The sequence below is a fragment of the Brassica rapa genome, chromosome A03 (assembly GCF_000309985.2).
Source record: "Brassica rapa cultivar Chiifu-401-42 chromosome A03, CAAS_Brap_v3.01, whole genome shotgun sequence".
NCBI classification, from domain to species: Eukaryota; Viridiplantae; Streptophyta; class Magnoliopsida; order Brassicales; family Brassicaceae; genus Brassica; species Brassica rapa.
In genome coordinates, this window is record NC_024797.2 from 22231702 (window position 1) to 22258092 (window position 26391).

Sequence of the window (26391 nt, forward strand, 5' to 3'; positions counted from 1 at the left end):
ATATATATTAAAATTGTAAGATTTGAATCATAGAGAAAATATAGTGTATATGACTGAAGTTGGTCCATTCCGAAACTAAAGATAGCTAAAATTCTTCTTTGTCAAAATGCATAAATGTGAATCTTATATGAATAGAGTTCTCCATTGCTTATATCAGTGTAATAAACTCCGTGTGTAAAAGAGAAGAAATGTTATATAAGTGAAAACAAAAATTATGATTTTTTTTTCTTGTGCCTATAGGCTCTTCGTAATTTGAAGAAGAAAGAACATATTTTGTGAAAATCTTTGGCTCGGTCAAATTTTATCCAGTTGTTTATAAAACTGTTGTTATCTGATTCATGTAATTTTTCAGTGTTGATTTAAAAGCCCAAAAACCCATCTATACTGACTTTTTGATTTTGTTTTCTGTGATCTGAATTTAAAAAGAGATAAAACTTTCGATAACTTATGTAAACTCAGAACAAGTATTTAGCTTTAGAAAACATTTACATGTTTCAAACTTATAATATATACATATATAATGTTTAAAATTATGCATATAAAACCTGTGTAAAATGTGCCTGAATATGTTTCTCTTCTTTAATGTGTTAATTATACTATATATAACATTATTTTAAAATTTCAAAAAGTTTATGTCACATACAAGAAACCATCAATAAAAAATATAATTCTCCATCTACAACAAGAAAAATAAAAAATTATAAACATATAAATTTAAATTAAGAAAAACTAACATTAGAAAAACAAGAAGTTAATGTAAAAGAAAAAACCGATAAATAATATTATAAATAAAATAAATTTATAAGACACAATCCGCGCGAAGCGCGGAAAAAATCTCTAGTATCTATAAAATTTAATCAATATATATACCGTAAAGTTATTTATCTTTCTTATTTTACATAAAAAATATAGTGAAATTGCACTTTTTACACATAACTTATCGCTTATTTAGGTAAATATTTTTTTCCACTGTTATGAACTGTGCACTAATTATAAAGACACTGATATCCCTATAGAATCTACGAAATACACTCTATAATACCATAATCATCTTTTCCCGCAAGGGCTTATCAGTATTTTTGGCACAATCTGGATCACTATTCGGCCCATTTTTTTACTGTTCATGCAGATCCCTAATTAATGCATTCTTTTAGTATTTTGGGATAATTTACTCAAAAATATAATACCAAATATAATATCTCAAAAAATTGCAAACTAATAAAAATACCATATTTTAATTTTATTAATTTATAGAGTTTTTACTGTATTTACAATCGTTGGGAAATTCAAATTATTATAAACCTACAATAATACGAAAGTTTGGATAAAAATTATTGAATTTCATTGTACATCAACGAAGCAACTTGTTGGGACGTAACTGAATTTAGTGATGAAGAAGTTAGACTTGTTTAAACCATATTGTTGAGATTTGAGAATGCTTTTATTTCTAAGTAAATATATGCATGTAACTTGTAGGTTATATATTAAAACGTATAATTTTGTAACAATTATAAATTGACAGCTAGAGGAGGTAAGGGTCTCTCTCTGACATAGAGGATGGACCAAAGAGTATAGGTTTTTCTTGAAAGCATCTAATGCTTAAATACTCAAAGAGATATGTGGACCACTTCTCTTCTATGCGTCTTTGCCACTGAGATTTTTGCCCACAATCACGCCATTTTTTTGTTCTTTGTATCCAAGTTGATCACTAGCTACTATAAAGTCTTCTATAATTGACCGCGCATTTAACCCAAAGGAATATTATTGCGTTATTGACATATGGTTTCAAATTCAGAAATGCTTCAATAATTATGTAATATATTCATAATCTTGTGATCAAAATTCTATAGAACATATAGTTTTCTGTATATTTATGACGGAACTTTTAGAGAAAATTTAGCTTAATTAAATTAGTAGAAAATAATTGAAAGTCTCTCCACTATAACAAGATGATGTATATATATAACATCTTTATTTTGTTAAATACAAGTCGCATAGATATCATAGGTATAAAAAATAACTCAAAAGAGTTTTTTTTTTCTCAAAAGAGTATTGTATACAATATTAATAGCCAGATAGAGTCTGGTCAGATCTGAGACTGGTATGTGTTCATCTCGCATCAAAGGTAGCATAGATTTTCCGAAACGCATTAGTATAAATAGGGAATGATAAAGTAGTACACTTTAGTTTTTTTCTTCTTGAATTTCAATACCACATATTATTCTAGGGATTTTTGTAATTCTTTTTAATTATATATGGGAACGGCAGATATAGGACTTTAATTTGCATCGGACTATGCGTATTATATATGATAAACTACTACGTATAATAGTTCGTACCATGCATCTTCAAAAAAGTTTTCTGATAAAAACATCTTCATAAAAGCTGTTCCTGCATTTTCTATACATGTACATAACCTCCTTAGATTTGTGTTAAAGGAATTTCCTTAACGTAAACCTAATCATCATGTGACAAAAGTAACATAATCCTATAGGCTGTATATATACGTATGGGTATCGAAAGTTTATATGGGCTAGCACAAACGAATGGAAGCAGAGGATCTAGAGATGAATGATGGGACTTGCAGCTTCTGGGCTTAAACTCCTCTGACTTTTCGAGCATAGGATATTGTGATCCTTATACGTTTTACATGTATATATGTTTCTGTATATGTATATGTTTGATACTTTTGAGTTTTCCCAGAATTATGTCAAAGCTCTGCAACATTTTAAATTTCAGTCTGCTTCTCCATGTGCATTTTTAATAGCCAGGTTGTTTTTAGTTTCCATGATTTCTCAAAATAAGTATATAGCAAGCTCGGCATTAAAAACCCTAAGTATTAGTATTAATTAAACCCTTTTAAGAATGTGTACTACTCTTCAACATAATTGCCTTTTTGGGGTTTTCTGATTCAGCGGAATTTGAAATGATTACTGAAAGAGAAATGTTGGGGATGCCTGAGAAGAAAAGGCCAATATGTGGTCGCATGCCTATAATGATGATGGCTGAACAAAAATGAACTTCTCATCGCAGTGATCATTATGGCGTAAAACCTAGAAATATGAATCTGTTTTGTTCTTACATAATTGTCATTGCGCAACAAAAACTGTATGATTTATGAGTCTAAATATCATCGAATGAAATCTGCTAACCAGCCATATTAACTGTATATTCAAACTCCCCAACCGCTCATATTAACCCAAATGAAATCTGCTAACCAGCCATATTAACAGTGTTTCAATCATCCAGCAACCGTTTAGAACAACGATGTTGGAAACTAAGACAACCGTTAGGGTTTAATTAGATGAGGAACGTGTATATATCGTTGGTGATGACTTGGTGATACATACCTAAAAGGATAATAAAATTCGAATTCTATCTCGCTAGGGAGTTGAGAGTTTTTGTCTTTTAATGTGGAAACACAAGTTGTTGCATCCTAAACACATAAAATGTTGTCTTTAATCATCAAGACATTTTAGGTCAACAAAAGCAGCTTTCATTTTCTCTCTCGTCCCTCTATTATATTTATATCGTCAGGAGACTAATTAAAATTAAGAAAGATTTGCAAATCCGCATAGCTTTTTTACTGCCGATCGATTTACGGTATTGTGATCTAAGACATAATATCAGTAAGTTAGCAGGATGAACATGAGGGAACTAAAATTCAATTTTAAAAAGAAAGGAAAAATGTTGGAACTGTTAAGCAAACAGAAAAAGTATTTTAGGGTATCTTTTTCATAAATAACCTCGGCTTGTTTTTATTTACTATAAACAACAATAAAAGAAAAGTACAAATATTCCGTCAGAAATGATTAAGCGTTGAACACAACTTTTAAGCAAATAACATGCTCTAAAAGGAGTTCAGAAACAACGATCTATAAGTATTACATTGATATGCCAAGAATACTATACCCAATCATAGGGGTGGGCACTTTACCCGATATCCGAAGTGGCACCCGAATCCGATTCGAAAAACCCGAACCGAAATCCAAACCGAAATAGCAAAATACCTGAACGGGTATTGAATAAGGAGAGTTTGGATACCCGAATCCGAACGAATAATACCCGAACCCGAATGGATATCCGAAAATAACTGAACATATGTATAATTAACCTTATATTTCTAGTTTACATCTCTCATTTTACATAAAATATTTATATTGATACTACACATACTTTAAGTTCATATGATATCCCTTATATATTAATTGAGAAACATTTGAAAAGATGTAACCTCAATTTTGTATTAATTAAAAGAGGCCCCAATGCATATGTGGCACTCAATTAGGTAGTCAATTACATTCAATTGAAAAATAAGTAGGTCCACATTCGATTTTTATATGTTCTTAGATATATAAGTTGGTCAAACTATATGATATAATGATATGATATGATATTTTCTTTCCTTAAATAAAACCTACGGAATTACCATAAATGACTAATATATATATGACAATTAATGAGTATATCTCTTCCATCATTTTTTGTTTAATTTTATATTATTAAAATAAATTAAACAATCAAATTAGCTATAAAAAGAAATTTAGATTTTTTCGTATATGTTATATTTTGAATTTTTAAAAACGACAATAAATGACTAAAACTATTAAAATTATTATGTTAAAAATTAATGATCAATGGTTTAACATTTTTAGTATAAGAAGATACACATGATTTTAAAACCATATGAGTAAAAAATATCATTTAATAATAAAATAAATATATATATATATATTAAACACTATATACCATAAGATTACATAAATATTTTAATATTAAAACTTTCAATGAATTTTCAAGAACATTTATAAATTATAAACTTATTAAAGATTTCAGATTGAAAATTTTGTTATCGATGATTTAAATATTTTGTTATAAAACGATATGAACGATCATAGAACCGTATGATTATAAATTCTTATTTAATAAATAACTATACAAAATATACTATTCCTAGAAAAATAGGTTGGTCCATCTTAACTTATATTACACTTTTTATTAAACTAACTATCAAATTGATAAATAACGTACCAAAAATGTTTTGCACTTTCCTTAAATAAAAGCTACGAAATTACCTAATATGATTAACGTATATGTGAAAATTAATTATAATGAATAATAAATATTTGATAACAATTTTGTATCTTAGTTCTTTTTTTAATTTTATATTATTAAAATATATTTAAAAATTACATTAAATATATAATAAAAACATTTATAATTTTTCTTATATGTTATATTTTGAATTTTTCAAAACGTCTATAAATTATTAGAAATTTGAAGATCCCCACTCTGAAAATTTTGTGATCAATAGATTATTTTTTCTTATATGTTATATTTGAATTTTTCAAAACGTCTATATATTATTAGAAATTTGAATATTCCCACTCTGAAAATTTTGTGATCAATAGATTATTTTTTTGTTATAATAAGTTACAAATGATTATAAAATATAACGCATATGAATTTTTATTTAATAAATATTCAAACTAAATAATATATATATATATATATAAATACTAATGATTTAAAGCAACAAGATTGGCTGATCAATTTAGTCGTCTAGTTGAAATCTTTCAAAAGTATGTGAAAGACTAAAGTCAAAGTAAATATGGATTTAGAATAGTAGTTATATTTTACTAACCAAATACCGAAAAAAACCAAACCGAACCGAAACCAACCCGATATCCGGATTGAACACCCGTAATCCAAATGAAGCCAAACTATTGTTTCATTCTCCAAAATATAATAAAAATAATAACTTAATTCCGCGCAAGGCGCGGGTCTTATCCTAGCTAGTACATACAATTACGAAAAAAATAATTTACTACTCAGTTAAAATGCATGTCAAGTTTTTTATTTCAAAAATTAACAAAAAGTTATATCCAAATTTTTTTAAAAAATAACTAAATGAATGTTTTAGTTTTAAAATGTTATGCCCAAATCTATTAACCATTTAATCTATTAAAAATAAAAAATTAGTTAACTGAAAGTTATATTTTTAAATACAAGAAACTTGAGAAATAAAAATTTTAATTTTTTTTTTCAAAATCTAAATATCCGAACCCGATCCGAAATAACCGAATCCGAACTAAAAATATCTGAATCCGACCCGAAGTACAGAAATACCCGAACGGGTTCTACACCTCTATACCGAAAATTCGAAATACCCGACCCGAACCTGAACGGGTACCCGAACGCCCATCCCTACCCAGTGATACGTCTTTCACCTCTTTTACGAAATTATCTCGAGGGTCTTGTTATTTACCATGAGAAAGTTTATTTTTTGAAACAATTAAAAACATGATAAACAGTTCTATATGCATCATAAAAACTATATGCTAGATAATATCAAAGACATCCCGCTCACCATATACAACTAATTGATCTAACATATTATTTAACGAAGTAGCATAATTAACTATACGAATGCAACTGACATTTTGGCTAACCCATGCAGAATTCTTTACTTGAATATCTTCCATGATTAATTTGGCTAACATTTAATCAACCTTTAATGTAGTTAACATACCTTAGCTAGATATAGAATGATATAGACAGTTTCAAATTTTGTAATTTTCCACATATGTAAACGAATAAAAAATTTAGACAATTTGGTCTTAAGCCATCGCCATCACAACTCGAACTAGATACCAGAATCAAATGATTTAAGAAAAATATCCAAGTTTTCATTATGTGATATCAACGAATCATAACATCCACAACTCTTTTATTTATTTCGCCTACAAGACAAGAGAATCGAAAAACAAAATAGTGAAAACACAACACAAAGAGCTAAAGACGGTGTCGTTACAGTACACGATGGCCTAAGTAACGTCTTCTTCTTCCTTTTGTCTTCTGGTTCTGAGCCGTCGTTTTCGGGTCTGGACGTCAGTAAATGTAGAAGGATCATGCTGAGACAGAAAATGACATGTCCTTGTAAGAGACAACACCAAAAGGAGTTAAAACCACCAAAAAAGTAAATCGGGTAAATTTTACTACATGCATTACTAGTACTCAAACCCATATATATCATGCATGTATATACACACTGACATAATACATTACTGCTCTTGCTTTTTATATTATTGATGCAGTAAAGGTGTCTCCAGAGTTGGCTGCACTTTAAAACACTGATGAAACTACCCGTTTAAAACACTGATGAAACTACCCGTTTCTCTCGGTGTTTTACTGTTACACATCAAAACTATCTATCATATTTCGAGATAAATAATATTATAGGTATCACGGGTTTCATGTAAGACAAAAACATATATCATATAAGGTTTTTATATGGCAAGACAAGGATTGGCTTTTATATATGGATATGGGAAAGGACGTACCCATAAGGTAGACAAATTAATTTACTTGATTCTGTTTGTTGAATTTTAGTTTGTAAGATTCATTTGGATTCATATCTTTGTCAGGAAGTGAAATAGCCTCGAGTTGGATTTGGAGGAGACAAAGGGGGAAGATATGAACCTGCCAAAGGAAGAGAAAAGTTACTGTATCGAATAGTGAAGTGCCTTTAATTGTCAGGAGAGAGCAAAGGGGACACACATTGAGTAAGAAAAATTATTGCAGATAATGTTTTCTCAGCTTTGACTTTGAAAATAAAGCAATCCCATGACTTCAACAGTACTCAATGCATTATGCCAATGCAATGGAATGGTTGAGTTCACTGGCTTTTAAGATCAGAAAATTTATACATAACATGTGAATACATATAAATCCCAGGCATTTACTTGCTCCTCCATTATTTCCAGTAGCACCTTTGATCTTAGAAGTATTGAACTCTCAGAGATGTTAAATGAGTAAAACATTCACACGTCAGAGTCAGTTATATATCCGTATCAGTTACAAGCTAATCAAATTAATAATTGATTCATCAAGTTATATCTCTTAATTTCTATATGAAAAGACTCAGATAAACTAAAGTGACAATATGATCTTTTAGCTTTTATGGATGAAACAAAAGAAAGATGATTGTCTTGAATGTCTGTTTCTTGATTGACATGAGAAGATAATTCAGCATCCCATTGGATAAATTTTAGACACAAGCTTTCTTTCAGTATTAGTCTAAAGAAAGATCAAACACTGTACTGAATATGAAGTAGTTCACATCCACTAAACTAGGTTATTGGCATCGCAAAAAACTGATCCAATGACATTGATATAGACTATAAAGAGATAATATGCTGCTACAAACTGTCACCTAAAGAACCCAATGTACTAAGATTGTAGGCGCAAATTTCACAAACTAAGCCATACTGCCCACACATATATTATATATTCATGGAAAACTCCATTTTATGTTATATATAAGAAACTGTAGAAGCTGTCTTGGTCTCTTGGCAATTGGCATAGAGAGATAGACAAAAGCAGAAAAACATATTGAAGTAATATGTAAACAGTTAACTGTACTAGAGATATCAAAATAATAATAATGGATTTATGATTGTTGCAGAGATCACAGTCCAGCTTCAGGTTCACAGAATATTTTACACCAACAAGTAATCCTCAAATAATCATCACAAAATTCAGAACTGATAGATTCCGACACCAAATCATGGAAAACCCTATTGTAAATCTTGAATTTTTAGAGATCAAGTAAAAAGAGAAAAGATTTAAGAAAGCCCCAAATGTGAGTGTTGGTGAGATTTAAGAGAAACCCAACCTTAAGTCTTCGTGGGCCGAACCTAGCAGCCAGATGTGAGATATATAAGAGAGGCCCAACTTTGAGTCTTCATGGGCCGAACTGAACTAAACTAAACTGAACTGAAACTTGGTAACTAAACTAGTTTGGTTCCATCTCACATACTTCTATTTTCTCCGTCTGTCGCTGTCTCGCTCGTCCTTGCTCTGTTTCCCAGCTTCTGCAGCAGATCTCTCTTTGTCCTCTCTCTCTCTCCCTCCTTTCTTTCAGATCACTGTAAGTACAAACCACACTTCATTTCCTCTTTCGATCTCCTCCTTTTTTTTTTGATCTTACTCGATTTGGTCGTAGCCTTAAATAAACACTTATTTTTTATCGAGATTTGATCTGACCAATTCGTTCATTTACTTTTCTTCTCGATTCATTTATTACAAAACACCATTTGCTCAATTATTATTGTTTGTTTCTCGGTTTCCGAATTAATGCTGTTCTTGTAGAAATGTTCTGATCTCTTAATTCATTGTAGGGTTTTGTGTTTGTGTGAGCTTAGTTTCATCTAGAACAGTGAAACCTCAAGACTTTTTGTTAGATCGTTGACTTTTCACCTGAGTTCTAATAAATCAGATCATTCTTAATGTTATTTGAACAAAAGTAATTAAATTTTCAAATCTAATTACCAAATCAGAGAAAGGTTTTGTTCTTCTCCCAGTATCAAATCTCAACAATGGCTTAGAATCAAATGAATACATCATTGTTAAATGTTCAATACAACTCATGTTTTTGTATGTAGAACATTAGTTTCAGTGTTTCACGACTTGAGTTGATTTTGTAGTAAGTCCTTTTTGGCCTTTTCAGTAGATTTAGTGTAGGGAGTTCTTTTTATCATTTAATCTTTGGATATAAACCTTCAATTTTATTTAAAAAAATCCGTTATAAAGAGCATAATTTTGTTAATAATATACTCTCACTGTATATATGTATATAGATGGCACAGCAGGAAGCTAGCCCTTCCCCTGGCGCTGAGGTTGTTGGCCGTGCCTTTGTGGAGCAATACTATCACATTCTCCACCAGTCTCCCGGTTTAGTTCACCGGTTTTATCAGGATTCCAGCTTGTTAACCAGACCTGATGCTACCGGTTCTGTGACTACTGTCACAACTATGCTAGTGAGATTTATTATGCTCTTTACTTTACTTATTAACTCAACTTTTATATGCTCTCTTCTGAGTTAGATTAACTTTGATTCCACTTTTGATTATTTCCTTTCAGGCGATCAACGATAAGATCATGTCATTGAAATATGAAGACTACACTGCCGAGATAGAAACCGCGGATGCTCAGGAGTCTCATGAGAGAGGCGTCATCGTTCTAGTGACTGGACGCTTAACCGGGAACGATAACGTGAGGAAGAAGTTCAGCCAAACATTCTTCTTGGCTCCACAAGACAAAGGATACTTTGTCTTGAACGATGTGTTCCGCTTCCTCGAGGAAAAAGAGGTGACAACACAAGCCATCAATGGAACAACCACCAGAGATGTTCAGGCTCCTGTTGAGCCAGAACGTGTTGTTGTCAGTCACGAGGCCGAGGCGGAGCCAGAGCCAGTTGCTACTATTGAGGAGGAGGAAGATCTTGAGAATGTAGCGGAGGTGTATGATCCTTCTGATAAAGATGAAGGAGTTGTTGTTGACGCTGAGCCTATCGAACCTTCAGCTCAAATTAGTCACAGTGAGGTTCCATCACTGCCTCAGGGAGATGCTCCTAAGCATTCATATGCTTCAATCGTGAGTCTTAACTGCTTAATAAATGATTTTTTGTTTTTTAGTAAAACGTTACAAGTGTTTTTGAGTGTTTAACAGCTCAAACTGATGAAAAGCGGTCCAGCACCAACACAAGTTGCTCGGAGCAAGCCTAGAGTAGCAGCTCCTGTCGTTACCAAACCGAAGCCAGCTGCTCCTCCTGCTGAGCCTGCTGCAGCAGCCGAGAATGTTCCAAACAGTAGCAATGTTGATGTGGAAGGTCGGTTTAAAAAAACATTTTTCATTTTTCTGCTTGAATATTGTAGAGTCCCTTTGGATATTGATTTGATTTTTTTTGTGTGTTTGTCAGATGATGGGCATTCGATTTATGTTCGAAACTTACCTTTCGACACTACACCAACACAGCTTGAAGAGGTGTTCAAGAGCTTTGGTGCTATCAAGCATGAAGGGATTCAAGTCAGAAGCAATAAGGTTTGTGATATAGTTATACAATCTCTTCCAAAAAAGGACCAAAACACTCTTTCCTTACACGTTGTTGTGTGACTCTTCAGCAGCAAGGTTTCTGTTTTGGTTTTGTGGAGTTTGAAATGGCTAGCGGGAAGCAAAGTGCTCTCGAGGTAAATAAAACCATAGCCGTAACAAAGCTTCTTGTATCCTTGTTCGAGTTGAAAGTCTGACTCTTTTGGTTTGGTACCTGCACAGGCCTCACCGGTTACAATTGGTGATCGTCAAGCTGTTTTAGAGGAGAAGAAAACAAACAGTCGAGGTAACAAAGAAAATGAATGACTTTGATCATCAGGAAAAAGATGGTTTTGGTGAAGAGTTTGTGTGTAATATGAAAGATGGGTTTAATCTTTTGTAGGAGGAGGCAACAATGGAGGTGGAAGGGGTAGGTACTTTGGGGGAAGAGGAGGCTTCAGAAACGATAGTTTCAAAGGAGGACGTGGTGGAGGAGGAGGAAGAGGAGGCTATGGACGAGGTGAATATTCCGGTAGACCAAGGAGTTCAAACCCTCGGAACAATGGAGAAGGTTACCAAAGGGTTCCTCAAAACGGAGGGAGTGGAAGAGGAGGAGGAGGACATGGTGGGCCTCGCGGTGGTGCTTCATCTTAACTTTGCATGGAACGGCATCCTCCTCCATAAGAGGATAGTTTATTATTTTTGTTTTGCACCTTTTCTATTCTTTTTGTTTGCCGTTACTTGAGGGTTGAGTTTGATAGTCGTATTGGTTTTCTTGGTCGGTTTTTCATCCTTTGTTTTAAGTCTTCTTTAGAACCTTTCTTCATAAACATTCAATTTCATAAAAGTCCATTATAACGTTGTGTTCTTTTTCCTTTTGTTGGCAAGTTGTGTTCTTAGCTGTTTAACTTAAGCAAGAACAAAGCAAGTGGAGTAGATATAATGCAAGTTGTGTTCTTGATGCAAACATGTTCTTAGATGTTTAGCTTAGCAAGAACACAGGAAGTATGATGCAAGTTGTGTTCTTGGTGCGAACATGTTCTGATTTGTTAATTGCATTAGGTAATTAACCAAATTTAGAACAAAACCAAATGCAGCATAGCCCACAAGGAATAGAGAGACCAGAGCTTTCAAGTTCTTTAAGTTAACATGGCAAATATCTCGGATACAAAAAAGTTCAAAACATTGGAGAGTTTATTATCAGAAAACAATACAAAGAGAGAACATTTTTATCGTTTGAACTTCTTGGAAGATTTCTTGTCTCTGTTACCTCCTTTGTTACCACCTTTGTTACCATCCAAGAACCTCTCACTCTCTTCATCATCTTCTCCTCTTCTCTTCTTCCTACTTCCTGATTCTTTCATATTCTGCAACAAGTTATTGCCAAAAGAACACCCATATTATAAGATAGAAAGCAAACGAGATTTAACCTTTTAAACAGTATTAATGCAAAGTAAATAATACCATTGCGGATAATTTTTTAGCTTCTGAAACCCTCTCCAACAATGACAAGACTTCGTCCTCCTCAGCTGGATATTCAGGCAGCTTCTTGCCTGAACGTACAAACATTGTCAAATGTCATTAGCCAATGAGAGAAAAAAAAAACCTCTATATTGCAACTTGTGGAATATTTGAACTTACCTATGAGTTTTTCAATTTGCAAGTACCATTCGAGCTCATACTGGTTTACAAGTGATATCCCAACACCAGACCGTCCAGCACGAGCTGTTCTTCCAACTCTATGGATGTAATCCTATATGGCAAAAACATGGAATGTGAATGTTTGTTACTTCTCAAGATCACTGAGCCATGAAAAAAGAAGAAAAGAAAGAGGCTAACCTTTGAATTTGTGGGAATGTCGTAGTTGATAACCATATCAACAGATGGGATATCGAGCCCTCTACTAGCCACATCCGTGCAGACCAAGATGTTACATTCCCCTGCTTTGAACTTATTCAACGCTCCTAATCTCTTTGACTGGTGAATATTTGGAAAACAATTGAGAAATTTTTTAAAGAGAACTGCAGAGTCATGAAACCATTTGGAGCAGGTCACTAACCTGAGTCATTTGACCACTGATGGGAATGGCTCTAAAACCAAGGCTCCGAAGCATCAAAGCCATAAAACGAGTACCGTCACAAGTTCGGGTGAATATCATTGATGTTGAGTCAGGCATTTCAGTCAGAATATACACTAGGTAGCAGTCCTGATAAAAACAAATAATTAGAAGTTCATTATATATTCAAAGAAATTAAAAGTCTCCTATGTATTTGCTGCTAATCTGTTATCTATATATATATATATATCTATCAGGCTGTTGTAGTGAAAATAAGGTACCTTGTATTTAGCAGGAACAAACCGATACTGCTGTTTTAGAGTATCAACTGTGGAGTATTTGGAGGCAGCCTCAATCTGGAGGCAAACAATAAACATAAAATAATGTTATACCTTTGAACTATGATTGCTGCAATAACAAAATAATTGAAGTTAATTTAGTGATTCCCATACCTTCACAGGATTCCTTAAGCACGCTCTTTGAAGTTTCCGAACCTACAAGGCCAAAAACAGATTCAGTCAACTTTATGACTTCCACACCACCAAAAAATATAACAGAGAGACGGTTTAGATCGGTAAATCACACACTGTCAAGCAAGGTTTCTACCTTTTTAGTCATAGTTGCTGAAAAGAGATACGTTTTACGGTCACGAGGGATCTCTTCCAAAATCTGATTAAGAGACTTCTCAAAATCTTCATTAAGCAGTCTATCTGCTTCATCAAGAACCTGAACAAACAATGTGAAGTAGATTTTTAAAACTGATGCAAACAAAGAACAGTCTATATTATACCAAAACGAAAAAAGAAAAGCTTAAAAATTTACAAGATATTTCAACGTCTTGAGAGAAAAGCCTTTAGTGTCAGACATGTGATCCCAAAGACGACCAGGTGTTGCAACCTATAAAGCAAAACTCACTCCCGTTAAGTGACACTTAAAACAAAAGACCATAGAAAACAAATTTCAGAAAATAAACCATACAATAACGTGAGGCCGTTTCCCAAGAGCAATAGTTTGCTGCATCCTGTCTATACCTCCAACAAGCTGGACAAAATCAAGAAACATATTCAGTTTGAAACCCCATTTGTAGAACAAAGATTTCAACCATGGTAAGTAAAACCATCAGAGCTTACCACAGCACATCTAAGACTTATATCAGATCCTAAAGCTTCAAACTGCTCAGCAATCTGGATTGCTAGCTCTCTGGACAGAAGACAAAAAAAAAAAGAACAAATTAAATCCAACAAGAATAAGAATAATCTCCCCACACTAGAAAAAACTGAATCAAACCTAGTTGGAGACAAAACACAGGCGAAGAAGGCAGGATCAGGTCTACGTCCTTTCTTAGGCTCAGCATCATTAACATACTGAAGAAGAGCTTGCAATATCGGCAACGCAAAGGCTCCTGTTTTACCAGAACCGGTCTGCGCAAGTCCAATTACATCTTTCCCTGAAACGAGACATCATCATTCACATTAGACTCAATAATAATTAACCCACAAAGTTCCAAACTTTCTACTCTCTCGCAAACAAACCTCAAGATAAATACAAAAACTTTACCTTCAAGAGCATAAGGAAGAGCTTCAGTTTGAATCTTAGTAGGGTTCTTCCATCCCAGCCTCTCGCAAGCTTTCACAAGCTCCTCTCGCACGCCAAGCTCTTCAAACGTCTTCACCACTTCGTTCTCTTCCTCCATTCTCAATTCGCGCGTGAATCAAATAGGCTGAAGAGTGCTCGCGTGTGTAGGACTTCTGGGGACGAAGTGCAGTTACAAAGTTTAGAGCTTTAGACCAATCGGCGCGAGTTCTAGAGAAAAGCAGAGGCGAATGTTGGCGACGAAGGGTTTTGGTTTTAGTAGCCTAAATGGGCCTATTAATAAATATATTTTCAAAGGCCCATTTGCTTGGTTCTTAATACATAGATTCATAACACTATATCTCACTTGCTAGTGTGAAGCAGACAGAGATTACTAAGGAACAAGCTTTAATCCAGTTCAATAATGTTACTCAAAAACTGCAGAGAAGCTTTTATATATTACAAGCAAAGTTGTGGAACTTTTAGGTAAAATAGAGAGTCATAACATGTGAAACTTGAAAACTAATGAGAAGCTGCTGATGTGTTCTTCTTGGAGATGTCTTGGAGCAATAATCTTGACTCAGCAGCAAAATCAACAGGAGCTACCGCTTTAACAGTTATTCTCTGCCTCTTCTCACCGTTATACTCGTTCTGAGTGACACTGATCCTGAAGACATGAGAGGACCATGTTGCTTCTTTCAGCTTTGTCTGGAATTCATTCACTTCACCTGCCTGGAAAAAAAAGTTAAAACAATGCACATGAGATCGAAATGCTCAGTGTGGTTCTAAGTTGACTGATACTAGCTTTTATAAAGGTTGTCTCCTTACCTCTGATCTTAGTTTGTTGAGCTCATCAGCTGAACATCCAATAATCTTCTCTGCTTCGTCGTTGAATGAGGAAAACCAAGCTTCTCCTGTTGAGTCAGAGACTTTCACCACCATTATGTACCTGACAACACCCAAAGTAAACAGAACTAAGTTGTCTGGAGAGGAAGACACTGTTGGTACCTACCCCTACCAGGTTATGAATGTGAGTTTCTAACCTTAAACTGCATTCTTCATCTTTTTTCTGGCAACTTTCACACCAGTAACCAGAGTCCATTGCTTCAGTTACTTTCTTGCTACATGTCTTACAAGCTTGATACCACATTGTCTGGTCTGGTTTGATGAAGCTTATGTAACCCCTGGTGCTGAAAAACACAGGCTGCAACAGAAAAATCCAAAATTAATAACAAGCTCAAAACTCTTTTGTTAAGTAATATTGGTACATAGCTGGTATTTAATATTTTAGTACCTTGTCCTCGCCTAGAGATAGATTGCTTGTGATTTGAGAGAGAGGGACTCGATCAGCATACATAGACCAAGATCCATTCTTGGCAGATGGGCTCATCCCTGATCCAATGGAAGACATGGATGTTTCCTTGCCTTCGGAATCATACCAAGATTTAAGCTTTTTGGCTTCTGGTGATTCAGGATTTATCACTACATTGCTTCTGCTGATGGTGGACAACGACACACCTGAGAGAGAGAGATTGTATAAGATCAGCAAACAAGTCTAGAGATAAGCGTGATTTAAACAAATTGTTCAATCATAGCAAACCCAAGATTACCTTGAAAGTCTCCAACTTTGAGAGACTTGATTGCAATCACAGGAGACTTATCAGCCATGTCTAGCAGTTCTTGACCTATGCCGGTTGCCAAGTTGTTCCACAGTGACACCACAACAGTCTTCTTTGACTCATCAGCCAAAGTTATATCCCTCTTTGGTATCATCTCATTGTCAGTTCTCCTCCTAATACTCATGGTAGGGGAAACACTTTGAACAACTCCAATAAGATCTGCAAACAACATAATATTCAAGTTGTTATCATCCTAAACCAGTGTATATTAAGTTACCAGCAAGATTAATGTACAAATAAATAAACGGCTCTTACCAATAAGCTCCTTCTGATTCACATACATACCCAACTCTTCAATGGGTACAAAGTTGAATTTAGTCTCAGGAACAAACATTTCCTCGTCACTAGCTTCTTCCACCTCTGAATTTTCATTCAGTGTCATCTCATAATCATTCTGAACTGTCTTGAACTGCTTGTTAGCAAGTTTAAGTGATCCCCTTGATATATAATACACCTTTCCCAGCTGGAACCTGTCATAAAACTTCCGTGCAGCATCATTAAACATCGTAGCTTGAATCTGTGTTCCCTGAAATACAACAGAAAAACAGCAAAATGAGTAACCACACTTCACGTAAAAAGTCAATAACAAGCTTTCTTACTTCTTCATCAGTTAGTTCGACATTGAAGACACATCCTTCACCTCTAGCGTTTTTGTAGTTTCTCATGACTCCCTTGTTAGTGACACGGACTTTGATGGTCCAGCTTCCTTGATAGGGATTCAAGGACACAAGTGGGTGAACTCTTCTAGTCATGGACATTCTCGCAGCTGGTGCAGCACTGCAACAAACAAAAAAACATAGTGATTAATTAAGCACACACTCAATATTAATTTCAAAAGAGAACATGAAACATTGCTTACTTTCCCCTCTGTTCAGTGATTATCTGAGAAGCTGATTTGGCAACAAACTCTTGCTTGGGAGAGTGATCTAGCTTCTGCCTCTTGGCCTCACCACCCTCCAAGTTAACCTCAGAATCAAGCACGGAAGCAACAGACTCACATTTGTCACAAGAAAGTATCTGCAAGGTTTTCAATCACACATAAAAAAATCAAATCTTAGCATCAGTTTTGATTTCAATAATCAGAAAGAAACATTATTGTCATGTAAAAAAATAGATACTTTTTTTTTTGAATTATACAGAGGTATCCTAGTCTCATAGAATTGATCCAGACTAGTCACGTGTTGCCACGTGTCGGTCCTCTGTATGTATTGTCATGTAAAAAAAATAGATAGTTTACTTGGTTGAATTGCTTGAGATGTCGTTAACAGTGAAATCAAGGAGACGGATCAGACCCAGATTCTGGATCTTCCCAGAAATGATCTCAGGCGTTAGCGAAGCTGTAAACATGGCCTTGACTCTCGTCTTCCCATCATTAGCACTGAATCTGTAAAACCAAAATCAGATCAGTAACCAAAAAGGAAAGCTCTTTTCAAAAACCCATATCTATACATAATAACTACGAGACTTACGTGTATCGATTGCCGATAGGCTTGAGATCAACGACTTGAACGACGATCTCAGATCGATCTGAAGACGACGAATCGAAAGATGGGTTGGACAGTACGGCGGAGATAGCATCTGGGGTCACTGAAGTCTGCATTTTTTTCTCTCTCTATCTCTCTCTCGATTGAAAAGTTCTATGTCTTCAGAGAGGAAGAGCAAAGGGTTTTTGTAAAGGGGGAGAGAGAGTTGCGCGGGAGCTATTAAGTTTTTTTGATTAATTACCCCCCGCGAATTATTCTTTTTGATTTTTTCCTAAAAAAATCAACCGCTTTTGGCGCCACTTTTAACCTTTGGAGTGAAACAGATGGGTTTAGACTTGTATGTATTTTTAAGTTCGAATTAATAAAGGATTTGACTTTAAAAGATCTTGCTAAGTCCTACGATGAGCTGTAGAGCATATGAATCATCATCGAGCGGTTCAGATCAATACATGTAACAGTATATTCCTTCAGCCAGTCAAACTTCTAGGTTATTGTTGACTAAGGAGACTATTAATTTAGCGCGCAATAACTTCTTTTTTTTTTGGTGCACAGCGCGCAATAACTAAATTCCGGAAAATATGGGAAATTTTTATTCTACCCTTATTTTTCTAAAACATACAAAAATGTCCTAATATATGCTCCATCCATTTCGATTTAATTGTCACCGTAAGAAAAAAATTTCATTTCAAAATAAATGTTATTTTAGAGTTTCAATGCAAAATTTATTAATAAGATTTTCTATTTTATTTTTCTATTGATTGAAAAATAGTTAAGTATATAGGTAATTGTGTTTTTGTTTTATAAATATATAAAATTATATGTTTTTTTAATCCGTTCGTATAAATTTAGAACAACAAATAAAATAAAACGGAGAGAGTATTCAATTGATCTAAGAACCTCGTTAATATGTGGGAAATGAAAACCGATTTATATTCTTCTTCTGATAAAAACAGTATTTGTAAGAATCATATTTCAAAAACAACCAATATTGGTTAACACACATAAAACTGGAATCGTAATTAAATTTAATAAAAATAATAATAATTGATGATAAAAGCTTAGGTGAGTCATTTGTGTTTGGGCTCGATTTTTATTATATCATCATCCAAACTCAAATGTGCTTTTAATGAAAATTTATCTACAATGTGTATAATTAAAAAGAACTTATGAAACCAAAATATTGGAATCAATGGAGCCAAGTGTAACCAAAATGAAACAATAGGTGATGTTTGTAAACAGTGAGAGCAAAAAGGATTATTTCGAAAGTTTCGTACTTGTATTCCTCCTATCCCCAAATTTGTGTTAAAGAGTTTGGGTCATGTGGTGTGGAGAAGAAGTCAATGGCCGAATCGATCTCAAATTCTCAATTAAGATATTGGGGCGGCCAAGCCATAATAAGTCACCAAAGACAAAAATAATAATCTCAAACCTTTCTCCATCACAACGAAATTACGAGCTCCCTTTCGCTCCTTATACTAATTCCCATTTTTCAACTTTCTCTTATAATGAAGTTGCTTCCACCAACATCTTTTTCTTTTTGCTACCTCTTCCGTATATTGATCTCGCTTTATCCTCTTTGATTGTTACAGAAAGTGAAATCAAAACCCTTTCTTTTTGAAGATTCTGTTTTTTAGATTAAAGGTACGTCTGATCACCAAGTGTATGATAAAATGTTTCTGTGAGATCATGTAAAGGTTTCTATTTTTTTGTGTCTTGACTTTCCTCAAAATCTCTTTTTTTTTTTGCAGAAGCAAGAAAGGTTTCCAGAAAGGTGTTGACTTTGACTATTTCTTCCGGAATTGTAGGGGACTCTGTTTCTTCAGAGAGAGAGAGAGGGGGAAAGAATGGTCTTGTGAGGAGGTTTAGTAAAAAGATGTTGGATTTGAAGAGGGCTTCACTGATCTATTACCATAAGTATGTCAATAGGGTTATTAAGCTTGTCTAGTTTATGGTTGTTACCATGTTCATGTGGGGATTCCTCTTCCTCTCTGTCTACTTCATTCCGGGTTCTCAGGATTAAACTTACCTAGTGATTACACAACAACAACACCCTTTTTAGTTTATTAGAAAAGCTTCTCCTGTTCTAGCATCTTCAAGGATTTTGATTTAAACAGTTTCTATTAGTCTACCTTAGTCTTATTCTGCTTCCTTCCCGTTTGTCGTTTCACCTGGAAACAACTTTTGAGTTTCCCTGTCTTCTTCTCTGTCTATTTGGAGTTTGGTTTTAGGCTCTAGTCTTTGGTTTTTGGATATGGCAGGGCTTGAATCCAAGCTTCCTGTTGTTCCTGGAGTGAAAAATCATGTCTTGGAGGCATGTCACCATGTCGTTAAGGCGCTGAGGGCATCTGATAACAACCTAGATCCCAACTTGACAAAGCTTCTAAGTGACCTAGAGTCTCATCTGTCAACACTTGAGATCGTTGATACCAAAGTTGTTGAAGAAGATACAAGATTCTCCGAGATCAAGAAGAGATTCAAAAAAGCTAAGAAGATTATCCTTGCCTGGGAACAAAACCAGTCCATGATATTTGAAGCTGGTGTCTCTATAGCTGATCAGTTCTTCCAAGCCCTCCACGATGTTCAAACACTTCTTTTGGGTTTCACAGCTTTGCCCATCAGAACCAACAAGAAGGAGAAAGATGTTTACAACCAAGCCGCGGTTGTTCTTGACATCGCGATGTTTAGGCTTGAGAAAGAGCTCTGCGATGTCCTGAATCAGTACAAACAGCATGTACAGCCTCAGTACTTGTCTGTCAGTTCCCGTGGTAAAGATATCATTTACGATGAGTCCTTTGTCTCCCTAGATGATGTTGTCGTTGAAGCTACTGATGACCAACAGATACTGGGATCCAATAATGTCGTTTTACTCGATCCCCTCGTCATTCCTCACATCAAAGCTATTGCAAAGGCGATGTTTGCTTGCGACTATGGTCAAGCATTCCGCGAAGCTTTCATCACCGTCAGAAGAGACGCTCTCGATGAGTACATGTCCACCACTCTCGAAATGGAGAGATACAGCTGCGTGGACGTTCTTGGAATGCAGTGGGAGGACTTGAACTGTGAGATGAGAAAATGGACGAAGGTGTTAAAGATCGTGACTCAGGTCTACCTCGCCAGCGAAAAACAGCTCTGCGACAAGATCTTGGGAGACTTTGAGCCGAGTTCCGCCGCTTGCTTCGTCGAGATCTCCAAAGATACAGTACTATCTCTCCTCGCCTTTGGCGAAGCTGTGTCCCTCAGATCATGCCAGCCAGAAATGCTTGAACGCTTCCTCGGCATGTACGAAGTCTCAGCAGAGCTTCTCTTGGACGTTGATAACCTCTTCGGTGATGAAACGGGGTCGTTTCTAAGAATGGCTTTCCACGAGCTGGCGAAGACGCTAGCTGATCGTACGGTTGCGACGTTCTTGAAGTTCAAAAACGCAATAGCCTCTGATGAATCCACACGCGCCTTCTCTGGCGGCGGAATACATCACCTGACCAGGTATGTAATGAACTACTTGAAGCTTCTACCTGAGTACAAGGATGCACTAAACACACTCCTCGAGAACATACAAGTCGATGACTCGATCCCCGAGAAGACAGGACAAGACATCCTCCCTTCCACGTTCTCTCCCATGGCGAGACACCTCAGATCAATCGTCACAGCTCTAGAATCCACCCTCGAACGCAAAGCTCAGCTCTACGCAGGGGAACCGCTCAAGTACATCTTCCTGATGAACAATTGTCATTACATGGTCCAGAAGGTAAAAACGTCAGAGCTGAGACACTTCTTCGGAGACGAGTGGATCAGGAAACACATCGCGAGCTACCAACACAACGTCACAAACTACGAGAGAGCCACGTGGAGCTCTGTCCTATCTCTGCTTAAAGAGAACAACAAAGACTCTGTTTCCACCTTGAGAGAAAGATGCAGACTCTTCTGTGTTGCGTTCGACGATGTTTACAAGAACCAGACACGCTGGTCGGTCCCTGATCCCGAGCTGAGGGATGATCTTCACATCTCGACCTCTGTCAAAGTTGTTCAGTCCTACAGAGGGTTTCTTGCAAGAAACGCAACTAAAATAGGTGAGAAACACGTGAGATACACTTGTGAAGATATTGAGAGTTTGCTTCTTGATCTCTTTGAGTGTTTGCCTTCTCCAAGATCATTGCGCACCTCTCGTAGGAGATGACGATGATGATGACGTATGACTCGAGCCTTTTATTGACTCGATCTTTTGTATTTTTTTTCGTATTCAGTGATTTTGTGTAACATGTTGTAAACTTGTAATATATACTCTTGTCTCTTGGGGATGGATGTAATTTGATTTGCAATAATTGAAAAGTAATCGTTTTTAATTCGTTATAGCTACTAGGCTGTCACGTAAAGTAAATGACAGCCCAATGAAAACGATACACGTGTTTTATATTAACTTCAGATCTCTTTGTTTTCGACGGTCACGATTGGTTCACAATTGCAACTTACGCTACATAAACCCTTCATCGAGCACAAGTAGGGTTTTAAGCAGAAGCGAAGCATCACAGAGGAAGCAAAGCAAAGCGTCGAGTGAGAGAGAGAGGTATTGCTCGTTACGCTCATTTCTTTCTCATAAACCCTAAAAGTTTTCAACTTTGAATCTCTTTAGCTGTTTTAGAGGCTCTCTCGTATCGGATTCGAGTGATCTATCATTTCCCTGCTTTTCATTTTCATGGGTTTTTGATTCCGATGTTTTGCTACTGGTTTTGTTTTGTTTCCGACGTAACAGCTTGTGCTTTGTGTTTCGTTTTTTTTTTGTCAATTCACTGTTTTGATTCGTCAAAAGTCAGGAATTTGGAAGGCCTAATTACGTTTTATGTATATGTTAGAGATATCTAAAGGCGATGGCTTTTCTGAGTAAGTTCGGGAACATATTGAAGCAGACCAATGCTCGGGGCTCTTTATCAACGGGCCCTTCGCTTTTTCAGGCGATAAGGTGCATGTCATCTTCTAAGCTCTTTATTGGAGGTGAGGGGAGTTTAGCTCTAAAATGTTTCTTGTAGTGAAGAATTGTTTAGTTTTTTATGATATGTTCTTGCTAACTGTAAGAGTTTTTGTTGTTGTTGCAATGGTAAGGTATGGAATATGGGATGAACGAGGATAGCTTAAGAGAGGCTTTCAGCAAATACGGTGAAGTTGTCGAAAGTAAAAACACTGATCTATTTCGTGTTCTTTTTTTTTATGTGATTGCAGTAGTGTGTATGGTTCTTTTGCTAACTTAGTCTTTGTTTTTTTAATATACAGCTAGGGTTATTTTGGATCGTGAGACTGGTAGGTCGAGGGGGTTTGGATTTGTTACATTCACATCTACAGAGGCTGCCTCTAGTGCTATCCAGGCTTTGGATGGTCAGGTAATTTCTGTTTCTGATCTCTGTGAGCTTCCAGGTGTCTTGTTGTGTTAACTTTCACTCTGAGAAAATTGTTGGTTTGAAATATGGACTATATCCTTTTCTGATCCTATGCCTTGTTCCTCCTCCTCAGGATCTCCATGGCAGGATTGTTAAAGTGAATTATGCACATGATAGAACAAGTGGCGGTGGCTATGGAGGAGGTGGTGGCGGCTATGGGGGTGGGGGCTATGGCGGTGGTGGCTATGGAGGTGGAGGTTATGGCGGTGGTGGCAGCTATGGAGGAGGTGCTGGTGGCTATGGAGGTGGTGCTGGTGGATATGGTAGCGGGACTGGTGGGTATGGAGGTGGTGCAAGCGGTGGCTATGGTGGTGGATATGGTGCAAGCGGTGGCTATGGATCTAGCGGCAGCGGTTATGGTGAGGGTGCAAGTGCAGGCGCTGTTGGTGGCTATAATGGAAGTAATGGTTATGGTGAAGGTTCAACCGCAAGTGCGGGTGATGTTGGTGGCTACAATGGAAGTGGTGGTTATGCTACTGGCAATACTTACGGTAGCAACAATGGTGGATTCGCTGGAGAGAACCAGTTTGGAGGAAACCCTGTTGGCAACGGCTCTCAGTTTGGTGGTGACAATACACAGTTTGGTGTTGGCGGCGAGGCTCAGTTTGGAAGCAGCATGGAGAAACCTGAGATGATTAATGGACCAGTGGGAGATTTCGAAGATGACACTGATGTTGCCAAAAGAGCTTGAAGCAACACATGTTGTCAAGACTTGTCTTTTCATTTTACCAGCTGATAATATGATTCTATAGCTTGAAAAACTTTTATCTAGAAACAGCCTCTGGTTTTGCTATCTTTGAAAATAAATTTGTCGTTTGAGATTGGTATAACATTGAACTTAAATCCAAAATGTAAGCTTTGTTTCAGGCTTTCAATTTTATATGAGAAAAATTAATGTGTCTTTGCATATTCACTACATCAACCAGACTTGAAAATTACATTTATATCAGACTGAATCTAAATGTTGTCTAACTTTTAAAATTTTTGTTCTGATTCTTCCATGAGAAACAACATCTTCTGAGCATTCAACACAACAGGAGAACCTTGTTTAGTTTTCTCAACAATTTGCTTTATCAGTTGCTTCTCCATTTCACTCTCAAAGTCACTAATCTCTTCATCTTGTTCTTCCAAACCAATAAAATCAAGCAACTCCTGCTCCTGAGCCTTGGAATCGTCCCCCTGATGATGGCTCCAAGGCGAGGTCGAAGAGAAATCTTCATGGTGAAGAAGCTCGCTTTCTTGCATCTCCAGTGGTGACTCATCATCATCTTCAGAGTCATCGTTTATGTTCATCAACTCATCGTAAGACTCATTGAACGCATCAAGTGCTTCACCTGTTAAGTTCATAACCAAGGGTTGCATGATCTCAGCATGATTATCAGTCTTGGTGTGTTCAATAGCAGCTGTGGTTTTGGAGTCACTCTTATATGTCGTCATCACTTCACGGGTTTCCCATACTCTGGACCATGAATTCTTCTTCTTGCTTTCTGATTCCATGACCAGCTGTTCCACCTTCCTTTGGCTCTCTTGGAGTGCAGTCTCGAGCTCTGTAATCCGTTTCTCAAGACGGGAGTTGATAACTTTATGCAACCGCAAGCTCAACTCGCGAGGTGATACAGCATAGTTTCCTGAATCTGGTGTGGAGTTACCACTTGGATCTTGGTTGGACTCGGTTTCATCTCCACGCTTCCCTCTAACCCGGTCAGCTATCAGTTTGCCTTGCGCAAATTCTACCTCCAAATCAGGCTCCATCTGAAAGAAACTAAACTTTTAACATATTGTTTGTGTTTTGGTGTTTAAACAAGAGAAAGCAAAGAATAATAGTTAATAGACCTCAATGTTGGAGGTGTTCATGTTGATTTCTAGCCTTTCAAGTTCAGCTTCAAGCTCTGCTTCAATATTACTTATAGAGTCTGAGTTCTCAGCTGCCTTTTCAGTATCTACCTCCTTCACAATCAACGAGTCTTTCATCTCCAGTTCATCTTCTAAATCATGTACCACATTCTCTGTCTGCTTCAGCTCTTGTTTGGCTTGGCTTGCCATGAACGATGCCATTATGCCAATAGAGATCCCTATTTGTAGCAGCACCGTTGTATCACTTAGCCCTGAGAAGAAAAATAAACTTGAGAAATGTCATGTATAGTCTTTTGGTTTTTCCATTATAAACAACAATCACAAAATCTAAAAGATTGTAATAACTTATTTACCATGTTTTCTACTCTTGCTGCTCTTCTCATTTTTATCTGCAGCCTCATCTTCATTGAGAGTCATTTGTTGTTGTTGGCTCAGCCACAAAGAATCTGCAGTTCCCTTGCTAATAACTCGATCCCCATCAGTCACAAGCAAAGGCCTCGAAACTGAACCTCGTGGAGATGGAAATGGGCTAGTCAAGTAATAATCCTCCATCGTCATCTGTTCTCCATGGAACCGAGACATCAAGCAGCTTTCCATACAACTCAAAGGTTTAGTCAACCGTCTGTACCGCTGGTTCCTTCTAACGAACCTTCTCTGCCTAAAAGAAGAACTCAACTCCGTCTCACCACTGGCTTTCCAATATCCATGTCCCGTCTCCAGGAACTCAGGCAGTAATCCAAACAAAGAAGAATCTGAATGAACAACATCTTCATAGTTTCCTGAACCTTCCCCACTCGTTGATGGCACTTCATCCCCAAACTTGTTTTCATTCGGTTTCTTCGCCAATCTGCTAAGCAGGGATCTACAAGGAGATTCTTGCTTCTTCGCCACAGTCTCTTCAGAAGAAGAAGACTCGAGAGAGTTACCTTTACCTTTGGTAACATTCTGCAGCTGCTTAGCTATATAACCTGTAGCAGCTGTAGCTGCGATTAACCACAAATCCATTCCTTCCTCTCTCAAAGAATCTCTCTTTCTTCATTCCAGTTCACAGCGCAATAAACATCTTCCATAAGCACACCCAATCCAACGAACTAAATCGAAAGCTCGGGCCTTTGTATCAAAAACTCAAGAAGTAATGCAAACACTTAAGAAACCCACTTTGATTTCTCCGTCAGAGATAAGCTGAAGGTGAAGGAGCTTTGTTAGAACGAGTAAAGGAGAGACCTTTGCTCTTTGTAGCTTCAAAGATATGATCAATGAAACCAATGGAGGAGCTGAAGAGAGGATAAGAGAATCGGAGAAGGTGGAGGATCTTTGTCGGAAGTTAGTTCAATGGAATCTGCCAAACACAAAGACAAACGTACAAAGCTCTGTCTTTTATTTATTATCTTCTTCCCCTTTGCGAAAAAATACGTTACGGCAACTATAAGGTCATTATCAGTGACCAA

General features: G+C 36.3%; 6 protein-coding genes across 10 annotated transcripts; 3 read left to right on the forward strand and 3 right to left on the reverse strand.

Annotated features, from left to right (window-relative positions):
- The first annotated feature begins 8783 nt into the window (after window positions 1-8783).
- On the forward strand, window positions 8784-11775 carry LOC103860560 (nuclear transport factor 2). Of its 4 annotated transcripts, none has more exons than XM_009138175.3 (8): window positions 8784-8932; window positions 9642-9821; window positions 9925-10437; window positions 10513-10672; window positions 10763-10884; window positions 10965-11030; window positions 11116-11179; window positions 11276-11775. In XM_009138175.3, the coding sequence occupies exons 2-8, from the start codon at window positions 9642-9644 to the stop codon at window positions 11524-11526; spliced, it is 1356 nt and encodes a 451-aa protein (XP_009136423.1). In that variant the 5' UTR covers window positions 8784-8932; the 3' UTR covers window positions 11527-11775. The 4 variants fall into 4 exon arrangements, with proteins under 4 accessions (XP_009136423.1, XP_009136424.1, XP_009136425.1 ...); XM_009138176.3 differs by having other exon boundaries at window positions 11279-11775; XM_009138177.3 differs by having other exon boundaries at window positions 10968-11030.
- A 189-nt stretch (window positions 11776-11964) lies between these two features.
- On the reverse strand, window positions 11965-14767 carry LOC103860561 (DEAD-box ATP-dependent RNA helicase 10). Its single transcript, XM_009138178.3, has 13 exons — window positions 14486-14767; window positions 14216-14375; window positions 14059-14128; window positions 13907-13969; window positions 13751-13825; window positions 13535-13654; window positions 13381-13422; window positions 13210-13284; window positions 12932-13078; window positions 12712-12849; window positions 12514-12625; window positions 12337-12425; window positions 11965-12239 (listed from the first exon to the last, which is right to left on the reverse strand). The coding sequence occupies exons 1-13, from the start codon at window positions 14619-14621 to the stop codon at window positions 12102-12104; spliced, it is 1365 nt and encodes a 454-aa protein (XP_009136426.1). The 5' UTR covers window positions 14622-14767; the 3' UTR covers window positions 11965-12101.
- Window positions 14768-14912: 145 nt separating this feature from the next.
- Window positions 14913-18453, reverse strand: LOC103860562 (replication protein A 70 kDa DNA-binding subunit D). Its single transcript, XM_009138179.3, is given in 11 exon segments — window positions 14913-15232; window positions 15329-15449; window positions 15544-15704; window positions 15795-16018; window positions 16111-16338; window positions 16435-16705; window positions 16779-16956; window positions 17039-17183; window positions 17186-17196; window positions 17417-17563; window positions 17649-18453. Coding segments are annotated over 11 exon segments (1827 nt in total). The 5' UTR covers window positions 17780-18453; the 3' UTR covers window positions 14913-15022.
- Window positions 18454-19855: 1402 nt separating this feature from the next.
- On the forward strand, window positions 19856-22003 carry LOC103860563 (exocyst complex component EXO70E2). Its single transcript, XM_009138180.3, has one exon. It carries the CDS (start codon window positions 19915-19917, stop codon window positions 21835-21837), a length of 1923 nt encoding a protein of 640 aa, XP_009136428.2. The 5' UTR covers window positions 19856-19914; the 3' UTR covers window positions 21838-22003.
- A 76-nt stretch (window positions 22004-22079) lies between these two features.
- Window positions 22080-23964, forward strand: LOC103860567 (glycine-rich RNA-binding protein 3, mitochondrial). 2 transcript variants are annotated; one of them, XM_033286500.1, is made up of 6 exons: window positions 22144-22224; window positions 22513-22649; window positions 22758-22826; window positions 22926-23032; window positions 23163-23235; window positions 23287-23964. In XM_033286500.1, exons 2-6 carry the CDS (start codon window positions 22526-22528, stop codon window positions 23778-23780), a joined length of 867 nt encoding a protein of 288 aa, XP_033142391.1. In that variant the 5' UTR covers window positions 22144-22224; window positions 22513-22525; the 3' UTR covers window positions 23781-23964. The 2 variants fall into 2 exon arrangements, with proteins under 2 accessions (XP_009136430.1, XP_033142391.1); XM_009138182.3 differs by having other exon boundaries at window positions 22080-22224; window positions 22511-22649; window positions 23163-23964.
- Window positions 23942-26287, reverse strand: LOC103860565. Its single transcript, XM_009138181.3, has 3 exons — window positions 25297-26287; window positions 24923-25194; window positions 23942-24841 (listed from the first exon to the last, which is right to left on the reverse strand). The coding sequence occupies exons 1-3, from the start codon at window positions 25946-25948 to the stop codon at window positions 24065-24067; spliced, it is 1701 nt and encodes a 566-aa protein (XP_009136429.1). The 5' UTR covers window positions 25949-26287; the 3' UTR covers window positions 23942-24064.
- Window positions 26288-26391: the final 104 nt, after the last annotated feature.

What these genes read in the sequence shown, in the direction of transcription:
- LOC103860560 (XM_009138175.3), top strand. Translation starts at nt 9,642, where the DNA reads ATGGCACAGCAGGAAGCTAGCCCTTCCCCTGGCGCTGAGGTTGTTGGC. An exon ending in CTACTGTCACAACTATGCTA is followed by an intron (nt 9,822 to 9,924) that starts GTGAGATTTATT and finishes ATTTCCTTTCAG; the next exon opens with GCGATCAACGATAAGATCAT. An exon ending in AGCATTCATATGCTTCAATC is followed by an intron (nt 10,438 to 10,512) that starts GTGAGTCTTAAC and finishes AGTGTTTAACAG; the next exon opens with CTCAAACTGATGAAAAGCGG.
- LOC103860561 (XM_009138178.3), bottom strand. Translation starts at nt 14,621, where the DNA reads ATGGAGGAAGAGAACGAAGTGGTGAAGACGTTTGAAGAGCTTGGCGTG. An exon ending in CAGCAACTATGACTAAAAAG is followed by an intron (nt 13,423 to 13,534) that starts GTAGAAACCTTG and finishes TTGGCCTTGTAG; the next exon opens with GTTCGGAAACTTCAAAGAGC. An exon ending in GCTTAAGGAATCCTGTGAAG is followed by an intron (nt 13,285 to 13,380) that starts GTATGGGAATCA and finishes GTTTGCCTCCAG; the next exon opens with ATTGAGGCTGCCTCCAAATA.
- LOC103860563 (XM_009138180.3), top strand. Translation starts at nt 19,915, where the DNA reads ATGGCAGGGCTTGAATCCAAGCTTCCTGTTGTTCCTGGAGTGAAAAAT.
- LOC103860567 (XM_009138182.3), top strand. Translation starts at nt 22,526, where the DNA reads ATGGCTTTTCTGAGTAAGTTCGGGAACATATTGAAGCAGACCAATGCT. An exon ending in TTCTAAGCTCTTTATTGGAG is followed by an intron (nt 22,650 to 22,757) that starts GTGAGGGGAGTT and finishes TGCAATGGTAAG; the next exon opens with GTATGGAATATGGGATGAAC. An exon ending in TCCAGGCTTTGGATGGTCAG is followed by an intron (nt 23,033 to 23,162) that starts GTAATTTCTGTT and finishes CCTCCTCCTCAG; the next exon opens with GATCTCCATGGCAGGATTGT.
- LOC103860565 (XM_009138181.3), bottom strand. Translation starts at nt 25,948, where the DNA reads ATGGATTTGTGGTTAATCGCAGCTACAGCTGCTACAGGTTATATAGCT. An exon ending in CAGCAAGAGTAGAAAACATG is followed by an intron (nt 25,195 to 25,296) that starts GTAAATAAGTTA and finishes TTTTCTTCTCAG; the next exon opens with GGCTAAGTGATACAACGGTG. An exon ending in TGAACACCTCCAACATTGAG is followed by an intron (nt 24,842 to 24,922) that starts GTCTATTAACTA and finishes AGTTTCTTTCAG; the next exon opens with ATGGAGCCTGATTTGGAGGT.